Source organism: Furipterus horrens, unplaced genomic scaffold, assembly GCF_987537825.1.
Source record: "Furipterus horrens unplaced genomic scaffold, mFurHor1.1.pri manual_scaffold_3, whole genome shotgun sequence".
In the NCBI taxonomy this organism is placed as follows: Eukaryota; Metazoa; Chordata; class Mammalia; order Chiroptera; family Furipteridae; genus Furipterus; species Furipterus horrens.
Genome location: NW_028327173.1, coordinates 179117649 through 179133021, shown reverse-complemented (window position 1 = coordinate 179133021; position 15373 = coordinate 179117649). Strand labels below are relative to the sequence as shown.

Below are 15373 nucleotides of genomic sequence, written 5' to 3'. Positions count from 1 at the left end.
TGCCAAACCTCACTTTCTCTTATTTCACTCACTACACCGATCCTCCTCAGGACTCTTTACTTGTTCCAATTCTTTCTGACTCTAAAATTTTAGAGTTCCCAGCTCTTTTCACTATTTTCCATACATGATTTTATTCAGTCTTATGGCTTTAAATTCCTTCTGTATCCCAATAACTCCCAAATGTATATATCCAGGCCTGACTTCTAAATGCATATATTCTACAGTTTATTTTACCTCTGCATTTGAGGATATCTATGAGATAACTATAACATGTCTTAAATATAATTCTTAATTCCCCACCTCCATGAAATAGCTCTGCCTTCAGTCTCCCATATTACCATTTTACATGCTTAATATAACCAAGAAACATAGAGGTCATCTACCATTCCTGTTTTCATCACTACCTAACCCTAACCCAACTCCAACTCTGGCCAAATGCAAAGGTGTGTCCTGTTGCCTTCATCTCAAAAGATATCCCTAATGCATTTATTTCTGACCACGTCCACCATATGAGCGTCTCTTCTGGATCACTGCCATAGCCTTCTAAGTTATTTGTCTTCCTATATTATTATTGTCTTTCTCCACTAAGTAGCCAGAGGCATCTTTGCAAGATCTAAATCAGTTTATGTCACAATCCTTCCCTGGTTTTCTTCAGAATAAAATCTGAACTTCTACCTTGTCCCCAAGACCTCATATGATCTAGTCTCTCTTTACCTCTTTAGCCTTCTTATACCCCCTCTTTGTGAAATACACCAAGCTTGTTCTTGCCTCAGGATATTATCCCCTGCTGTTTCTTCTACATGAAAAGCACTTCCTCCAGATCTTCACTCTTCTGGCTCCTTCTTGTTGTCCAGATTTCTCAGGAGTCATTCCAAGTGGTCTTTCTTGTCTAAAGTAGCATCCTTACTCTCAGACTTTCTCTCTCCTTTACCTACTTTGTGTTCTTTCAGCACTTAACACTGTCTGAAATATATTATTTGTCTATTTTTTGATAACTTGCTTACATTCTAACTACTCCACAAGAGTGCAATTTTTATGAGAGTAGGTATCATACTTTGCCCGTGCAGTAGCTCTTGTTCCTATAACACCTGCAAAAGGCAGATGTTCAATAATTGCTTCTTCAATGATTGAATAAAATAATAAAGAATTAATTCATCAACTCAAAAATAAGATCTTTTGTCTATTTTAATGGATATATAAATAAATGTCATGTAAGGCAATATGGCTTTGCTGAAAGACATGTCTTAAAAGGAATTTGTTTGGCTTCCTTTGTTCAAGGAATTTTTTTAAGAAGAACAAGGAAAAACTGAAAGAGATATCTGATATTGAAAAAAATGAATTATTGCAGAATATAAAGGAGGTAAGAAAACAAAAATGATGATTTTTTAGATTATAATTAGATTTTATTTTTAGTTAATATTTTAAATAAATGTGAAGAACATGAAATTTTCCAAAAGAAGATTTTCATGAGCTAATAATAATCATGATCATCCACAGTAACTGATTTAAAGATTTTATTACCTTCCAAAGTACTTTCAGTATATATAAGAGCAGAGATTGTCCATGTGAAGCTGAATCATTTTCTTGGTAACTTCTCACACGGGTATGGTTATTTTACATTAGGAATATCCATGACTAATGGATATTTTTCATGTGAATTTTAAAAAATAGGAGCTTCTTGCTATTGTGCAGTACCTGTGAAATGTAGCAACTGGTATTGCACTTATGATGTTAGTGAAATATTTGAGTCATATTTAGCCCCCTGGCGAATTTGCTGGACATTCTAAAATTTAGGTTGAAAGAACTATGATATTTTAAATAATTAATCATGGATGAAAGCCAGGATTGCTCCACAAAATATTAAATGAGGCATTTATTATGACAATTGAACAATTAGAGGGAAAATACAATGAAAGTTTAACAGAAGTGCTTTGATTAAATGTCATAGTTTATAATATATTATTGAGTGACAAATATAAAATATATAATATGACCCAATTTATTTTTATGTATACACAAATATATGTACACATCAGTCCCAAACTACCTTAATCCACTTTTTTTGGTTCCTTTGTGATTGTGGGCAATGGCTTGTAAGCTTCCAATTCACCCTTCACCAGACGGTGAAGCTCTTTAGGATCCCAGACTAACATGGTGGGAGATTTATCAGACTCAACACTTAGATGAACTCTAAGTGTTGACCTTCATCCCCCTTGTCATGTAAGGGAACCAAAACTCAGTTTTCAAGTGTTTTCTTCCATATCTGTAAATCTCCTAAAGGTAAAAGGATTTTTCAGTGTTAGATTTACCACTATGAGGGTCTTGCTTTCTTGTAGAAATAGGCCTAGTAATTCCTCATTATCTTGTTACTTCTTCAAGACTTAAAAAAATTTTTTTTACCTAGCTGTTTTGGCAATCCTCAGCCAGGTTATTTTGAATTATTGAGCCCAGCATTGATACTCAGTCTTCTTCACCGCATTTGATGCAATTTAATAGAGATGTCCAAACACAAAAGTTTACTTTTACCTCTTTCAGAACATTAATGAGTACTCTTTTTTGTCCCTGAATAAAAATATTTAACAAATATTTAACAAGAAGCAAGTATCATATCCAGTCAAAGAGGTTGTGAGTAAGAGCTCCTGTTGATGTTATACTTTACTTCCCCAGCATGGTTTATCTTCTGGAAAAAAGACATATATCATAAACTGAATATTCTCAGTGTATTAATCCCAATTTTTATTTAAATATTAATTATTACTCTATGGTTTTGCATCAGTGTTTACTACCTTTCTGCATTTTTGCCATAATTATAGAAGGTGCCTCAAAATGTGTAATTGCATATTTGATATAGAAATAAATCACTGGACATTTGGGGCATAGTCATTATATGCTAAGCAATATGCTCTGTGCTCTAGAGAGTTGCCCACCTGACCCTCACTCCCCTCAAAGCAGTTGTGAAGCAAGTCCTCTAATTAATTTTTTTTTTCCTAGATGGCTAAAAAAATACATAAAATTAAATTACAAAATAAAGATCTACAAGAGAAATTGACTACTCTCACCAGACAATATAAGATTGTTGTACAGGAGGAGGATAAAGTTTTTCTGCAGAAAAAGAAAATGCATGATGAGTATGTTTCTATTGATAATCCATACATGAATCAATGTTCCATAGTTATGGGGTGCTGTCCTCACAGTCAAGTGGTAACTCTCCATTTAAGCTTATCCTTTTTAAAAAATCTATTAGGTAACAATAACTGTTACCTAATAATAAATAAACGCACTCCTAAAGTGTCTCTATAATACTGAGCAATACTTCCTTCATATGGGTCAGATTGAATTCATAAACCTCAGATGCATTATTCATACTTCTAAATTCCTAAAAAATAATCATACCCTTACCCTACAAGGCAATCTAGAGAAACGAGATCTACCTTCATCAGAAACTGGCTCTGCACCTGTATCCCCATCTCAGAGAAGGGTTGGTCCTTGACCCCATTCTCCAACATAGAGACTGGGACATTCTTCTTGGAAACCCCTATTTTTCACTACTCATTGGAGTCCAATTAAACACCATCACTTGTCAATTCCACCTCCCAAATATTTCTCCAATATCTTTTGTCCTTCTCTCCAATTTTATTCCTGTCACCTCTGCCAACCTCTTTGGTTTGGCTTCCCCCTTTCGAGTTCTTCCCCTTCTACCTCATTTCTCCCTTCCACTAGAATGATCCTTATGAATAGCCCTCTAATATCATTCCTTTCTTCAGTTATCGCAGTGTAATCAACCAAGTACAAATCCCTTTGTCCTACTGAACTATGAACAGATCAGGTTAGTTGCTCCATCTCACTCAGCACAATATCCCCAAGATCTTGTACATTGCTTAGCAGGTGGTGGGCACTCACCATTATCTTCTTAATGAATACTACAGGTCACACATCTGGCAAGCATAAATATGTAAGAATAATCCATCACTACACTTGAAGTTAAATCTCATGAGAGTGTAATTACAGTGTCTGGCCCACTTATTGGAAAGCTGAGGTTATGTTTGTTGTTGCACTTAAGCTGCAGAGAGTCGTTGCAATCATTTTTTCTCATCCAGCTGAACAGCCTACTGAGAATAATACTGTTAATATTCTTCAGGCGAAGACTGTCCTCAGGTCAATATTAAGTTATCCATTTGAAACATAAAATATTCTGATGACAAATAATTGTAACACTGGAATGTTTGTCGTCTTTATTGGTTTTTGTCTTCTTCAGCTTGGGCTGCCATGACAAGATACCGTAAAGTGGATGCTTTAGACAACAGAAACATCTCTCACAGCTCTGGTGACCGGTCATCCCTGATCAGGATGACACCTTGGTCAGAGTCTGGCCAGACCTCTCTCCCTGACTTGCAGATGGCCACTTCCTCATTGTGTCCTCCCATGGAGAGACAGAGCAAGTGCACTGGTGTCTCTTCTTGTGAGGACACTCATCTCTTCATGAGGGCCCTACCCTCATGACCTTTTTGAACTCTAACTCCCTCCCAAAGGCCCCATCTTCAAATACCATCACACTGGTCACTGGGGCTTCAACATGTGAATTTTTGGAGGATGCAACTTAGTTCATAGCAGTTTTGAAGACAAGACAGGTAGATAAAGTACTTTCTGTTACAGGCACGTTCCTATCAATGTCTGGAAATGTGAACGAAACCATAATCTTCCTGTCATTCTTTCTTCAGGTTAGAGACAAAAAATAACCACATTTATAAAATGCTTACATCTAATTTAATCATTATACCCAGTGAGATAGGTATTGTAATCCCCATTGTGTGGATGGGGAAACAGAGGCTCAGTAGTACGTAGTTTCTTTCAAAGTCACACTCGTGGGAAGAGGTAGAGCCAGTCTTCAAAATTGGTCCGACTGAATCCTTTACCTTTCACAAAAGAACTAGACAGAATTGATAAAAGTAGTAGGAGAGAGACACCCACTCAGAGGGGTAAAGTAATGTAGAACTTTCCTTATTGTTTTATGGTTAATATTGCGATTAACGTGGGAATTTTCATAAGTTTAGATTTAGTCCCCACAAGCAGAAAGACTTGGTTTCTATTTTTCCTGATTAATTGGGTAAATAGTTCATGAAGTAAATTTTCCAAACTACTTTGGAGATTTTTATTTGTGATGGCATATTTTCTCATGCTGAGGAGTTAAAAAGATCATTTAAACCTTTAACATATGATACATCTTTTTTTTTTCATGGTAGGAATCACAGACAACTAACATTCATTGCTGAGAAAGAAAACTTCCTATCGCAAAGAAAAGTAGACATCAAAAATATGGAAGAAGGACTCGTCACACTCATAGACCTTCATCGGTATGTTTGTTGCCTTTGAAATTTTTAATCTTAATTTTTCTCTTCATTTATTTTCAAATAAATAGTAACAACAAATCTGTGGGGATTTCTAACATACTACAGAAAAGGAAGTTTATAATGAGTCCTATTGATTTTACAGTCCCAAAAATTTATTATCATAGAATCTTTATTGACAGGATAGATGGGTCTGGGTTCTGGACAAGTTGCTAGGCATGAGGATGGGAGAGTTAAGGGGCTAATGACAAGAATGTGCCCAAACATTATCACAACACTGACCCCCTATGATGTTCATTTCTGCCATCTAAATCACTCTACTTTCTATTTTAATTTTTCTGATTAGAAACGTAATACATTTAAATGATTTTAAAATTCACATATAGAAATGTGTAACTTAGTAAGTTACCTAGTCCATCCACAGAGATAATTACTGTTAACAGTTTGCTATACATGCTTTCTAATGTATATATATTTATGTTTATGTGTATATATAATTATATATGTATATGTGTATTCAAATCTTAGATTGTACTCTTTTGTTTTTGGATTTTTCCACTTAAAATTATATCTGGGTAACTTACACAATGTTATACATTAGCTATATTACCTGGAAAAATTATATCTGAAAGAATCACAAAACATGGTAAAATGGCAACATTTGGAGAGGCTGGTGAAAGGTAAGTAAGTATATGGGAATTCTTTGTACTGAGTTTTACACTTATGTGTTGAGTTTGAAGCTATTTCAAAATAAAGAAAAAAACTATATATACAAGACTTTTTTCCTCATTCTTTTTGTTAAGTGCATAGAATTCCCTTTGCAGATTATACTGTACGTATTTTATTTAACCAGTACTCTCTTGATGGACATTTGGTTATTTTTGTTTCCTGTATTACAAACCATTTTGAGAGTTAACATTAGCATATCTTTGTCCACTTATGTGACTATTTCTTTATAATAAAGTCCTAAAATTTGAATTACTGGATCAAAGAGGGTTGTGTATTTTTTATTTTTATAAATATTATTAAAATGCCCTATGTAAATATTCTGCCATTTTACACTCACTAACACTGGACATAAAGCCACTTTTACTTAAGTTGGGCAGATGATCAAGACTAAAACACAGGCAATAACTCATGAATCATGTATGAATAAAGAACAGTGTGAATTATTTAAAAAAAAACAGAAGGATGAAAGAAAGGAAAGTCAAGGAAAGTCAAGAAGTTGTTCTTTGTTATATAAAGATTTTGAACTTTAGAACTTTAAAAGCAAATCAGATTTTTCTGTTTGCTTATGAGTTGGGGAAATAATATCACTGCACACAGAGATATAAATAATTTGAATAAAGGACACTGAAGAGACCAACTTATACAAAACTAAGATGGGAGGGGATGAGAATTTGACATATGCCAACAGAAATGTAGAACAAGGCAGAAAGTACAGCCTTTTGAATGCTTGTCCATATACTGCTAAATATTATAGTTAAAACATCCATTTGCCATCATGTGAGCCTATAAACCCTTCACGATGTAGAGAAAGAAAATAGAATTGGGTTGATTGGGGTTTTATTTTCCTCATGAATAATGCAAATTTATAATAAATTATTGTGTCATTATTACTTTGGTCTTCAGGAAGCTGAGACCCAGATTTGTGGCCCAATATTGGTATCCATTTAGGATTTTTTATATTACTGTTGCTTTATTTTAAACTAGTGAATTCCTTGATGGGTTAAGTTAAATTTGTAAGTAAATAAAATCAATAACTTTGTGGCCAAATGTGAAGACTCCACAGTTCCAGGGGGAGGATATTAGGTTTATGTAGATAAGCGAGAGCCCATATAATGATTTTAGAGAGAGAACATAAGCCCAATGTGTTTCTAGTTTACTTAACATCATTTCATATTCTAAGTTTCATTTATGAATATTTCTATCTTTTAGAAAGACATAAAGTTATATTTTACTTATGTGGCCTTCAATTGCTCTCTGAGCATGAAGCACTTAATAAGAACAAGAGGGAATAAAAAATAATAAATCCTTCTAATATCTATGTGAGTCCTCACATTCTTATCCATTTTAGATTCACCAGAGAATCTTCCATCCTTAATTACTGTTTACCCCTAGTTCAAGAATTTCTATTGACTTTCTGAATTAAACATTGTATCAAATCAAAACTCAATCTGGAAGTCAGAGTCCCTCACCAGTTTGTTGACTGGAACCCCTCCTATGTCAGAGTGTTCTTTCCATCCCAGTTCTCAGAATGCAGTGAGCCTGCCTTGTCACAGGAGTCCTGACTTGCTGTTCCTTTCTCCTGTGTCTGTACCAATGGTGACATCCTTACTTTGGTGAGAGTTCACCTCCATTCTGGCAATCCATGTTCCTCCTCCTATTGAACATGACCCTTTAATAACCTTTCCCCAACTGCCTCCTGGAATCTGTGTGCTGTTCTTAGCTATCCACCTCAATACTTGCGAAGCCAGTTTGTGCTTGCACAGGATTGTAATTGTCTTTCTATGAGTCTACAACTAAAACCTTTAGTTGTCTCACAAGCTTTGTTCTCCCAATTTGGCAGTAACCTTATTGCGCATAAGAATTATACAGAGGTGCACATGCTCCTGGCTGGTGGTGCGCCCGACTCCTCAGACTCCTGAATAAACACCTCGCTTTGCTGCACACACACACACACACACACACACACACACACACACACACAAGAATTATATAGAAAGTTTCATATATTCTAGCAGCTCCCACAAATACCAAAGCCACTAGAGTTTTCTTTGTTTTCAGAGCAACAAAGGAAGTCTATCGGAAACAAATAAGAGTCCTGATTGATAACCTGGAAAGAGAACGTCAGAGATGGTAAAGAAAACAAGTTCCTTTGTGTTATAAACAGTGTATGTTATATGAAAGAACAGGGCCTTGACCAGGGAGGAAATCAGAGTGCGTGTTTGTTGTTAGAGTCAAGGGAACCGATTTTCCTCAGTGAAATTGTGTGAGTTCTCTCCAATCTAGGCGTGTGTGTAAATTTTATTTATTTATTTATTTTGGCATTGAATGGAATCAAAGTTTTCCATTTGAACAGAGTGAAGCGATGAAAGACTTAAATTGCCAAAATTTGTGTGATGCCTCTTGCTTATCCCGCCTTCCATGTGGACAGTAGGGAGCGTGATGTGCAGGGACAGAGGGGCGTGGTTAGAGCACAGCCTCTGCAGATGGATTTTGGTTGCTCTGCCTCTAACTAGCTCTGTGACATGGTCAGTTAATTAATCATCTCTGCTCCCATCCCTTAAAAGTGGGAGATGATAGTAGCACCCACGTCGTAAGGTTGCCATGAACGGTAAATGAGATGATCCTTATAAAGTATTTAGATCAGCACCCAGGACCTAGGAAGCCCTTGGGAAAACTTAGCCCTAGTTTATTATTGTTGTTGTCATTGGTATTCAGATGATTTATAAGACTCAAATGCACATTTTTACCCCCAGTTATGTAACTTTTTAAATGTGATGAAGATAAAAATTTAAGAACCTAGAAACTTGAAATCTCTCATTAGCACTTTGGGTAATTCCACTACTAATTCTACCTGGGCCTCTTCCTTTTCCATCTGCCCCTGAACCTTTCCCTTTTCTATCCTTTCCCTCAAAGAGGCAGGCAGCCAAGTGGGGTTTGTCCGCCGTCCTATTGGCTGCGCAGACACAGCTGCTTCTTTTGAAGCAACCTGCAAGTCTGGCGTTGAGGCAGTTAATGCTTTGTCTTATTTTTTCAGCTAAGGCGCAGTCTGCATCCCCAACAGCACAGACAATTTCATGTAATCATGGTTTTGTTTTGCATTCCTTCATCTTTTCAGACAAATTTAATAATGATTCTTTTTGTTCTACTCTCTAGTATTATACTTCAGTGGAAAATAGCTTGTTTGAGAAAAAAACATAAACCTTGGCTTCTCAGGATAAAAGCTGAAATGCAAGTAATTATAGAGAATATTCAGGTCTCAGAATCTCGACGCCGTCAATTATTACAAGAGGTAAGGGAACGCAACAGACTTAGTATCAGTAATTCTCCTTTAGTATTTTATTTAACCAAAAGGTATTTTTCTTTCTGCTGATTTCATGTTTAAGGTGAATTATGTAACTTTCCTAAGAAATGTATCCATTTGCTGTGTATTACCTGTAGGAATTCAGCAGTATGTTTTTGAAGGCTGTAATGAGAAACTTGATAGTTCCTCAGGAATTTATCTCTAAAAATAGAGACCAAACCTAATTTATTTAGTTACCATATCTACCCTCTGCCCACCCTCCACCGTCTACCGCTCCATTCTCCATTTCCTCATATCACTTACACATACTGTTTGGTGAAGACATTAATCTCTGAAGGGGAAATAAACCCCCTTCGCGGTGGTTACTGGGAAATAATGACCTGAAATCAGAGCCCAATCTCATGCAAAGAGAGATTCATTTACTTGGCTATTTGAAAATGTAAGGATGAGTGTTCCAAGACAAATAAAAAATCCTCTATGTTTTTTCTAACTAGACCAGTTTCAGAGAAAAAAAGATCAATGAATATTTGACAAAGATTAAAAAAATTTCATTAGACTTAAAGCAAGAGGAGGAGAAATTCGTCGTCAAAGAAAAAAAGTTAATTCAAGAGTTGAGCAAGTATGAGGTAAATTTTATTTTACACCTGAGAATAATTTTAGATGGCTATTTGCAGGGGTAAAAGGCATATTTCATGCTTCCTAATTAGTTAAATGTAAAATAAACAAGGTTACAGCTTCATTCTGAGTCTCTCTTCTTTTTCCAAAAAGGAAATAGAGCATCAATAAATATTTTTACTGACTTGGGATATGCCAACAGCTGCCCCAAGAAAGAATAGGGTGTGGGTGCTAGAGGTGGAAAGACAGGACACCAAAGGTACTCAGGGGGCCTGGAGGGGGCAGGTGTCTGGAAACAACAGAAAACACACCTTTTCAAGGTGATGGTGTGACTTTGAAAGGCAAAGGTGTGTTTCTTGGAGACCACCATTGGTAGAGAAGCTGAGGACAGAAGAGATGGGGGAAGGGTGAAGCCTTCCTGAACTTGATTCGGTTTGAAGAGGGAAAAGCAGCGCAGCTACACCAAACAGGGTCTTTATATACAGGGAATAGTCCTTTGCCGTAACAGTGGAGTAGGGAGTCCTTACATTTCAAAGTTTAGATCTTACCCTGGTCCAAGCCCACCCCTCCTCCCCCCACATACACACTGCCTGTCACATCTTCCAGAAGCCCTCTGCAGAGAAGTGATCCAAGAGAGGCCACTTCTTTCTCATATGAACAGCAGAAGGAAGCAGACATGTCTTCCACACAGAAATGCTGTGAGAAAAACAAAGGAAAGGTGGGGCAAAACTTTCCAACAAATGAAGCACACTCAGAAAAAGGACCCTGGAACTGATGAGAACTGTAACCAAATATTCTTTTGTGAATTAAAAAATATATAATTTCAGAGAGGTGACAAGGAAAATCAGCCACAGGGGATTACAGGCAGAAGGGGGCAACCTGGCTAGGACGCCATGAGATGGAACCCAGCACACCGCAGGGAACAGAGAAGGAAAGAAAGCACAGCACGGATGGTACAAAATGAGAAGAAACAGAATGGAGCACAGTCTGGTGGGGGGCATCTCTCTGTTGGTTGTACCATATCTGGGTGTAAGGTATTCTTCAAAATGCTACAAAAAAAAAAAAAAAAAACTAAACAAACACCGCTCCCCACCCCCGCCTCCCCCCAAAAGTAGAGCCTTTATGGAGCTTACCTGCCTGTGGGGGGAGATTGAACATAAACAAGGTAAACAAATAGGACATGTGGTATGTCTGACGGTGATGCATGCTACAGAGGAAAGCAGAGACAAGTGTGTGCGCGCCATGTTGAACAGGGTGGTCCCTGGAGGCTACAGCCCTGCAGGACCGGAGGGAGCAGGCCCTGGAGAAATCTGCAGAGGGCGGTTCCAGGCAGAGGGCATGTTGAGCATGAAGGTTCCGAGGCAGAACTGTCCTATTTGAGGAATGACCAGCGGGCAGCGTGGCTGGAGCAGCGATGTGGAGAGTGCAGACAATGGGAGTGAAGCAACCACTCCCAGGCCACCTCACCCCACCAGGCTGTTCTTTTGTAGCGAACATAACATAGATAACACAGGATTGTGTTTTCTCACTCTGCAGTCTGGAGAAATTTTCTCCTGATTCTGCACTGTGATATTTTAAAATCATGGAGTTTTATGTGTGTTTTTCTTTCTATATTTTATTTACAAGGATTATAATGGCAATTTGGAAGGGGATATACCAAGCTGGCATATCACTGTATTCATTAGAGCATGAGCAAGCTGTTGCATCAAAGAGATGTCAAATACAGTGAACACAGTCAAGGTGTGTTGTAAAGGGTTAGCAATCCTCTTTCCTTTAGTGGGAAATTGACTTTGTCTTAACTTGTTGGCTTTGTGCCCTGGAAGCCTGATAAAGGTGGACTGTCGGTGGTATTACCAGGTAGCATCGTTTGTGTAGAACAACCCTGATTGGTATGCTGCATCTTGACTGGGAGAAAAACTGATGGAAACCATGACATTGCACTTTTCTGGGTTTGGTGCCTCTTTTAAGTGGGCATGTCCCTTGTGGAGACCTAGAAGGTATGCCCACGAGATGCTGGGTCCTATTTGAACACAGGGCTAGTGCACCCACCTGTGTGGGTCTGACTCCTGCATCTGAGTTATCACTTTGGTGAGGTCAAAGGACACTGGCCTCTGGTTGGCTGTGTTTTAGGGCACTTCCCGCTCGAGAAGCATGCTTGGCACTCAGGGTTTTCTTCAAAATATATGCAGTTACAACTTGGATAAAAATAAAAATTGAATATTTTAAGAGTAAACCAGGTCACGTATGGCCTATTCAAATCTTAAGAGTCTGTGTATCTAGTTGAGAAGACCCACTGATGTGGTCATTACAGCAAGAGAGACATTTATTTCTCTTTCTCAGCAGCGGCCAAAGGAAAGCAGTCCATGGCTGGAAGGGCAGCTCTGCCATGCTTGGCATGATGCTAACAGCTGTGGGGCCAGGTGGCGGCTTCCATTTGCATCCTCTCTGGCCAAAGGACAGAGGGAAGAGCCAAGGGAGCACATACCCCTCCTTGCTTCAGGGACAAGCCCCAGAAGTGGAACAAACCACTTCTGCTCACAAACTCATTGGTCACACTCCCCTGCAAGGGAAACAAAAATTCACTCCAGCTGGCAGCTGTATGTTCTGCTGGAACTCTGGAGTCCTGACATTCAAGGACAGGAGCATGGGAAGCAAATGTCAGCTAGCTGGCTGTCTCTGTCTTTGTCATCATCGTAAACCCATCCTGACTTTCTAAAAAAGGTCCATCTGCGACTTCTGGCCAAGATGGAGGCATAGACAGACACTCTGCGTCTCCCTCTACAACTAAGAAGGAATAAAAACTACCTCAAAACTAGAAACAACCAAAAGCTCCAGAAAATCAAACATGGAAGTCCAGCAAACAAAGATATAAAGAAGAAATACTCATCCAGACAGGTAGGAGGGGCGGAGCTGGGGCAGAGAGGACGTGGTGTGGTGTCAGTGGCGGCGGTGGCAGTGGTGGTGGCGGCAGCAGCAGGCTGGCAGAAAGCGCAGTCGCACGTTTTAAAAAGTCAGGAGGGAGACCTGGGGAGCATTCCCAGCTCCTCACCAGACCTCACAGCTCAGAGTCCCAGCACTGGGGAAAGTCAAGCCTCATTGATTCTAACTGTGCAGACCAGTGATTTGGGGTGGAGGAAGAAACTGCCAGTCTCTCAGCAGAGTCCACTTGTTTATAGGGCCCCCACAGTCCTAGAACGTCCGCAGACCCACCCACTCTGGGAATGATGGCCAGGGCAACAGCTAGAGGGGCGCCAATCCAGTGCAGAAGTGGGAGAGGTGCCTGGAAAAGGGGCGAGTGCTGGCAGGTGACATTGTTCCCTCTCAGACCCCTCCCCCATATACAGTGCCACAATGTGGTGAGACAGGTCGCCCTATACTGACAAATCCCTAAGGCTCTGCCCCTCACAACATAACAGGAGTGACAGCTCTACCTGGGACGTGGAGGCAAACAAACACAGGAACCTGTCAGAATGAGGAGACAGAGAAGTATGGCCCAGAAGGGGGAACGTATCAAGGTTCCAGTGGGAGAACTAAGCAACGAGGAGATAGCCAACCTCACAGATGAGGAGATAGACAATCTAGCAGAAGTGGAATTCAAAACACTGAGTACGACAAATGCATAAGTGAAGGCTATGCTAAGTGACACAAAGGGAAATCCACACAAAACCAATGATGAAGGGAAGGAAACCAGGGTTCATATCAATGATTTGGAACATAAGGAAGAAAAAACAGTCAACCAGTGCAGAATGAGGAAGCAAGAATGGAAAAAAATGAGGAAAACTTCCCAAATTTTGCAAAGGAGATGGACATACAGGTCTGGGAATCAGGAGGGTCCCGGGCTACCTGGACTGAGAGGGGACCACACCAGGACACATCATGACTGAGATGCCAAAGGTGAAAGATAAAGAGAGAGTCCTGGGGGCAGCAAGAGAGAGGCGGTGAGTGCCTATAGGACTATCAGCTGGTTTCTCAGAGGACACTTTGCCGGCAGGAAGGGACTGGCAAGCAGTATTCAATGTGATGAAAGGCAACCTGCAACCAGGATTACTCTATCCAGCAAAGCTATCATTTGGAATGGAAGGGCAGATGAAGTACTTCCCGGACAAGGCAAAGCTAAAGGAGCTCATTATCACCAAGCTATTATTATATGAAATGTCAGAGGGACTTACTTAAAAAGAAGATCAAAACTATGAACATTAAAATGACAGCAAACTCACAACTATCAACAACTGAATCTAAAAAATACAAACAAAATCCAACTAAGCAAACCAGAATAGGAACAGAATCATAGGTATGGGGATCATTTGCAGGGTTATCAGCTGGGAGGGTGGAGGGGGAGAAATGGGGAAAGGGTGCAGGGACTAAGAAGCATAATCGGTTGGTACAAAATAGACAGGGGGAAGTTAAGAATAATATAGGAAAGGTGAAGCCAAAGAACTTACATGCATGACCCATGGACATGAACTAAGTGGGGTAGGATTGCTGGAGGGAAGGGTGTTACTGGGCAGAGGGGAGCAAAGGGGAAAAAATTAAAACTACTGTAACAACATAATCAATAAAATATTCTTAAAAAAATTTATCTGCTACTCCATTTGAAACTAAATAAAACCTGAGTTTGTATAATTAAGCAGGCAAATCCACGTTTTGCTTCAGCTCTTTTATCCATTTCTTGTAGAATTTTATCCAATTATTGATACCTCCTTTCCATTTCTTACTTACATGCACATTTCTTAGAACTTGTGTTTATTCTGTCCTGCTGCCTGATTGTTTTGTTTTCCCATAAAATATGATCAACCAAGAGAAATTCCTCAAACAATTTTGGGGTATATACATGGTAGCCTTTGTAGAATTAAAGCAATAGAACTATAGAACTGAAAGGATCTTTGGAAAACCATAGAATCTTATCTCCCCAGTTTACAGATTGCCAGAGTCAGTGAGTCAGCCAGCACATATTTTTTAGACATCTAGTATGTGCCAGATACCCTGCTCTGCTTCTCAGGATAGGAGAAGACCAAGAGAGAACTCTCTCCCTCACAGAATTTATATTCTACTCTAGAGTGTTATGTCAATTCTCCAAAGTTGTACCTCACAATCAGTTTTACTTTCTTTTAAGGAAAAAATTATTAAGGAAACAGAAAGTACCAAAATAAAGGAAGAGGAACTAGTCGAGTGCCTTCCCCATCTTCAGGTGGCAGAAGAAGAATACAAGAGCAAAAACAAGACATTTGGAGAGCTCAGTAGTGTTATCACAGGTACATATGAAGCACTTAGTAATTGACCTCAAGCCCAGGTAAGGATTTCACTGCTGTCCTCTAACAGGAGGTGAGGCAGATCGCCCATCCAAGCAAGGGTAAAATTCTTCCAGCTCTTTCCATCACCTTTA

The 15373-nt window shown here is 39.1% G+C and overlaps 1 protein-coding gene across 1 annotated transcript in view; it reads left to right on the top strand.

Moving 5' to 3' along the window:
- Positions 1-15373, top strand: part of CCDC175 (coiled-coil domain containing 175) — a 58744-nt gene that overhangs the window by 23359 nt on the left and 20012 nt on the right. Inside the window, exons 8-14 of the mRNA XM_090270941.1 lie at positions 1279-1360; positions 2992-3128; positions 5241-5351; positions 8133-8204; positions 9228-9363; positions 9870-10001; positions 15104-15242. Of these exons, the coding sequence (XP_090127067.1) occupies positions 1279-1360; positions 2992-3128; positions 5241-5351; positions 8133-8204; positions 9228-9363; positions 9870-10001; positions 15104-15242 (809 nt within the window). The remainder of the gene's footprint in view (positions 1-1278; positions 1361-2991; positions 3129-5240; positions 5352-8132; positions 8205-9227; positions 9364-9869; positions 10002-15103; positions 15243-15373) is intronic.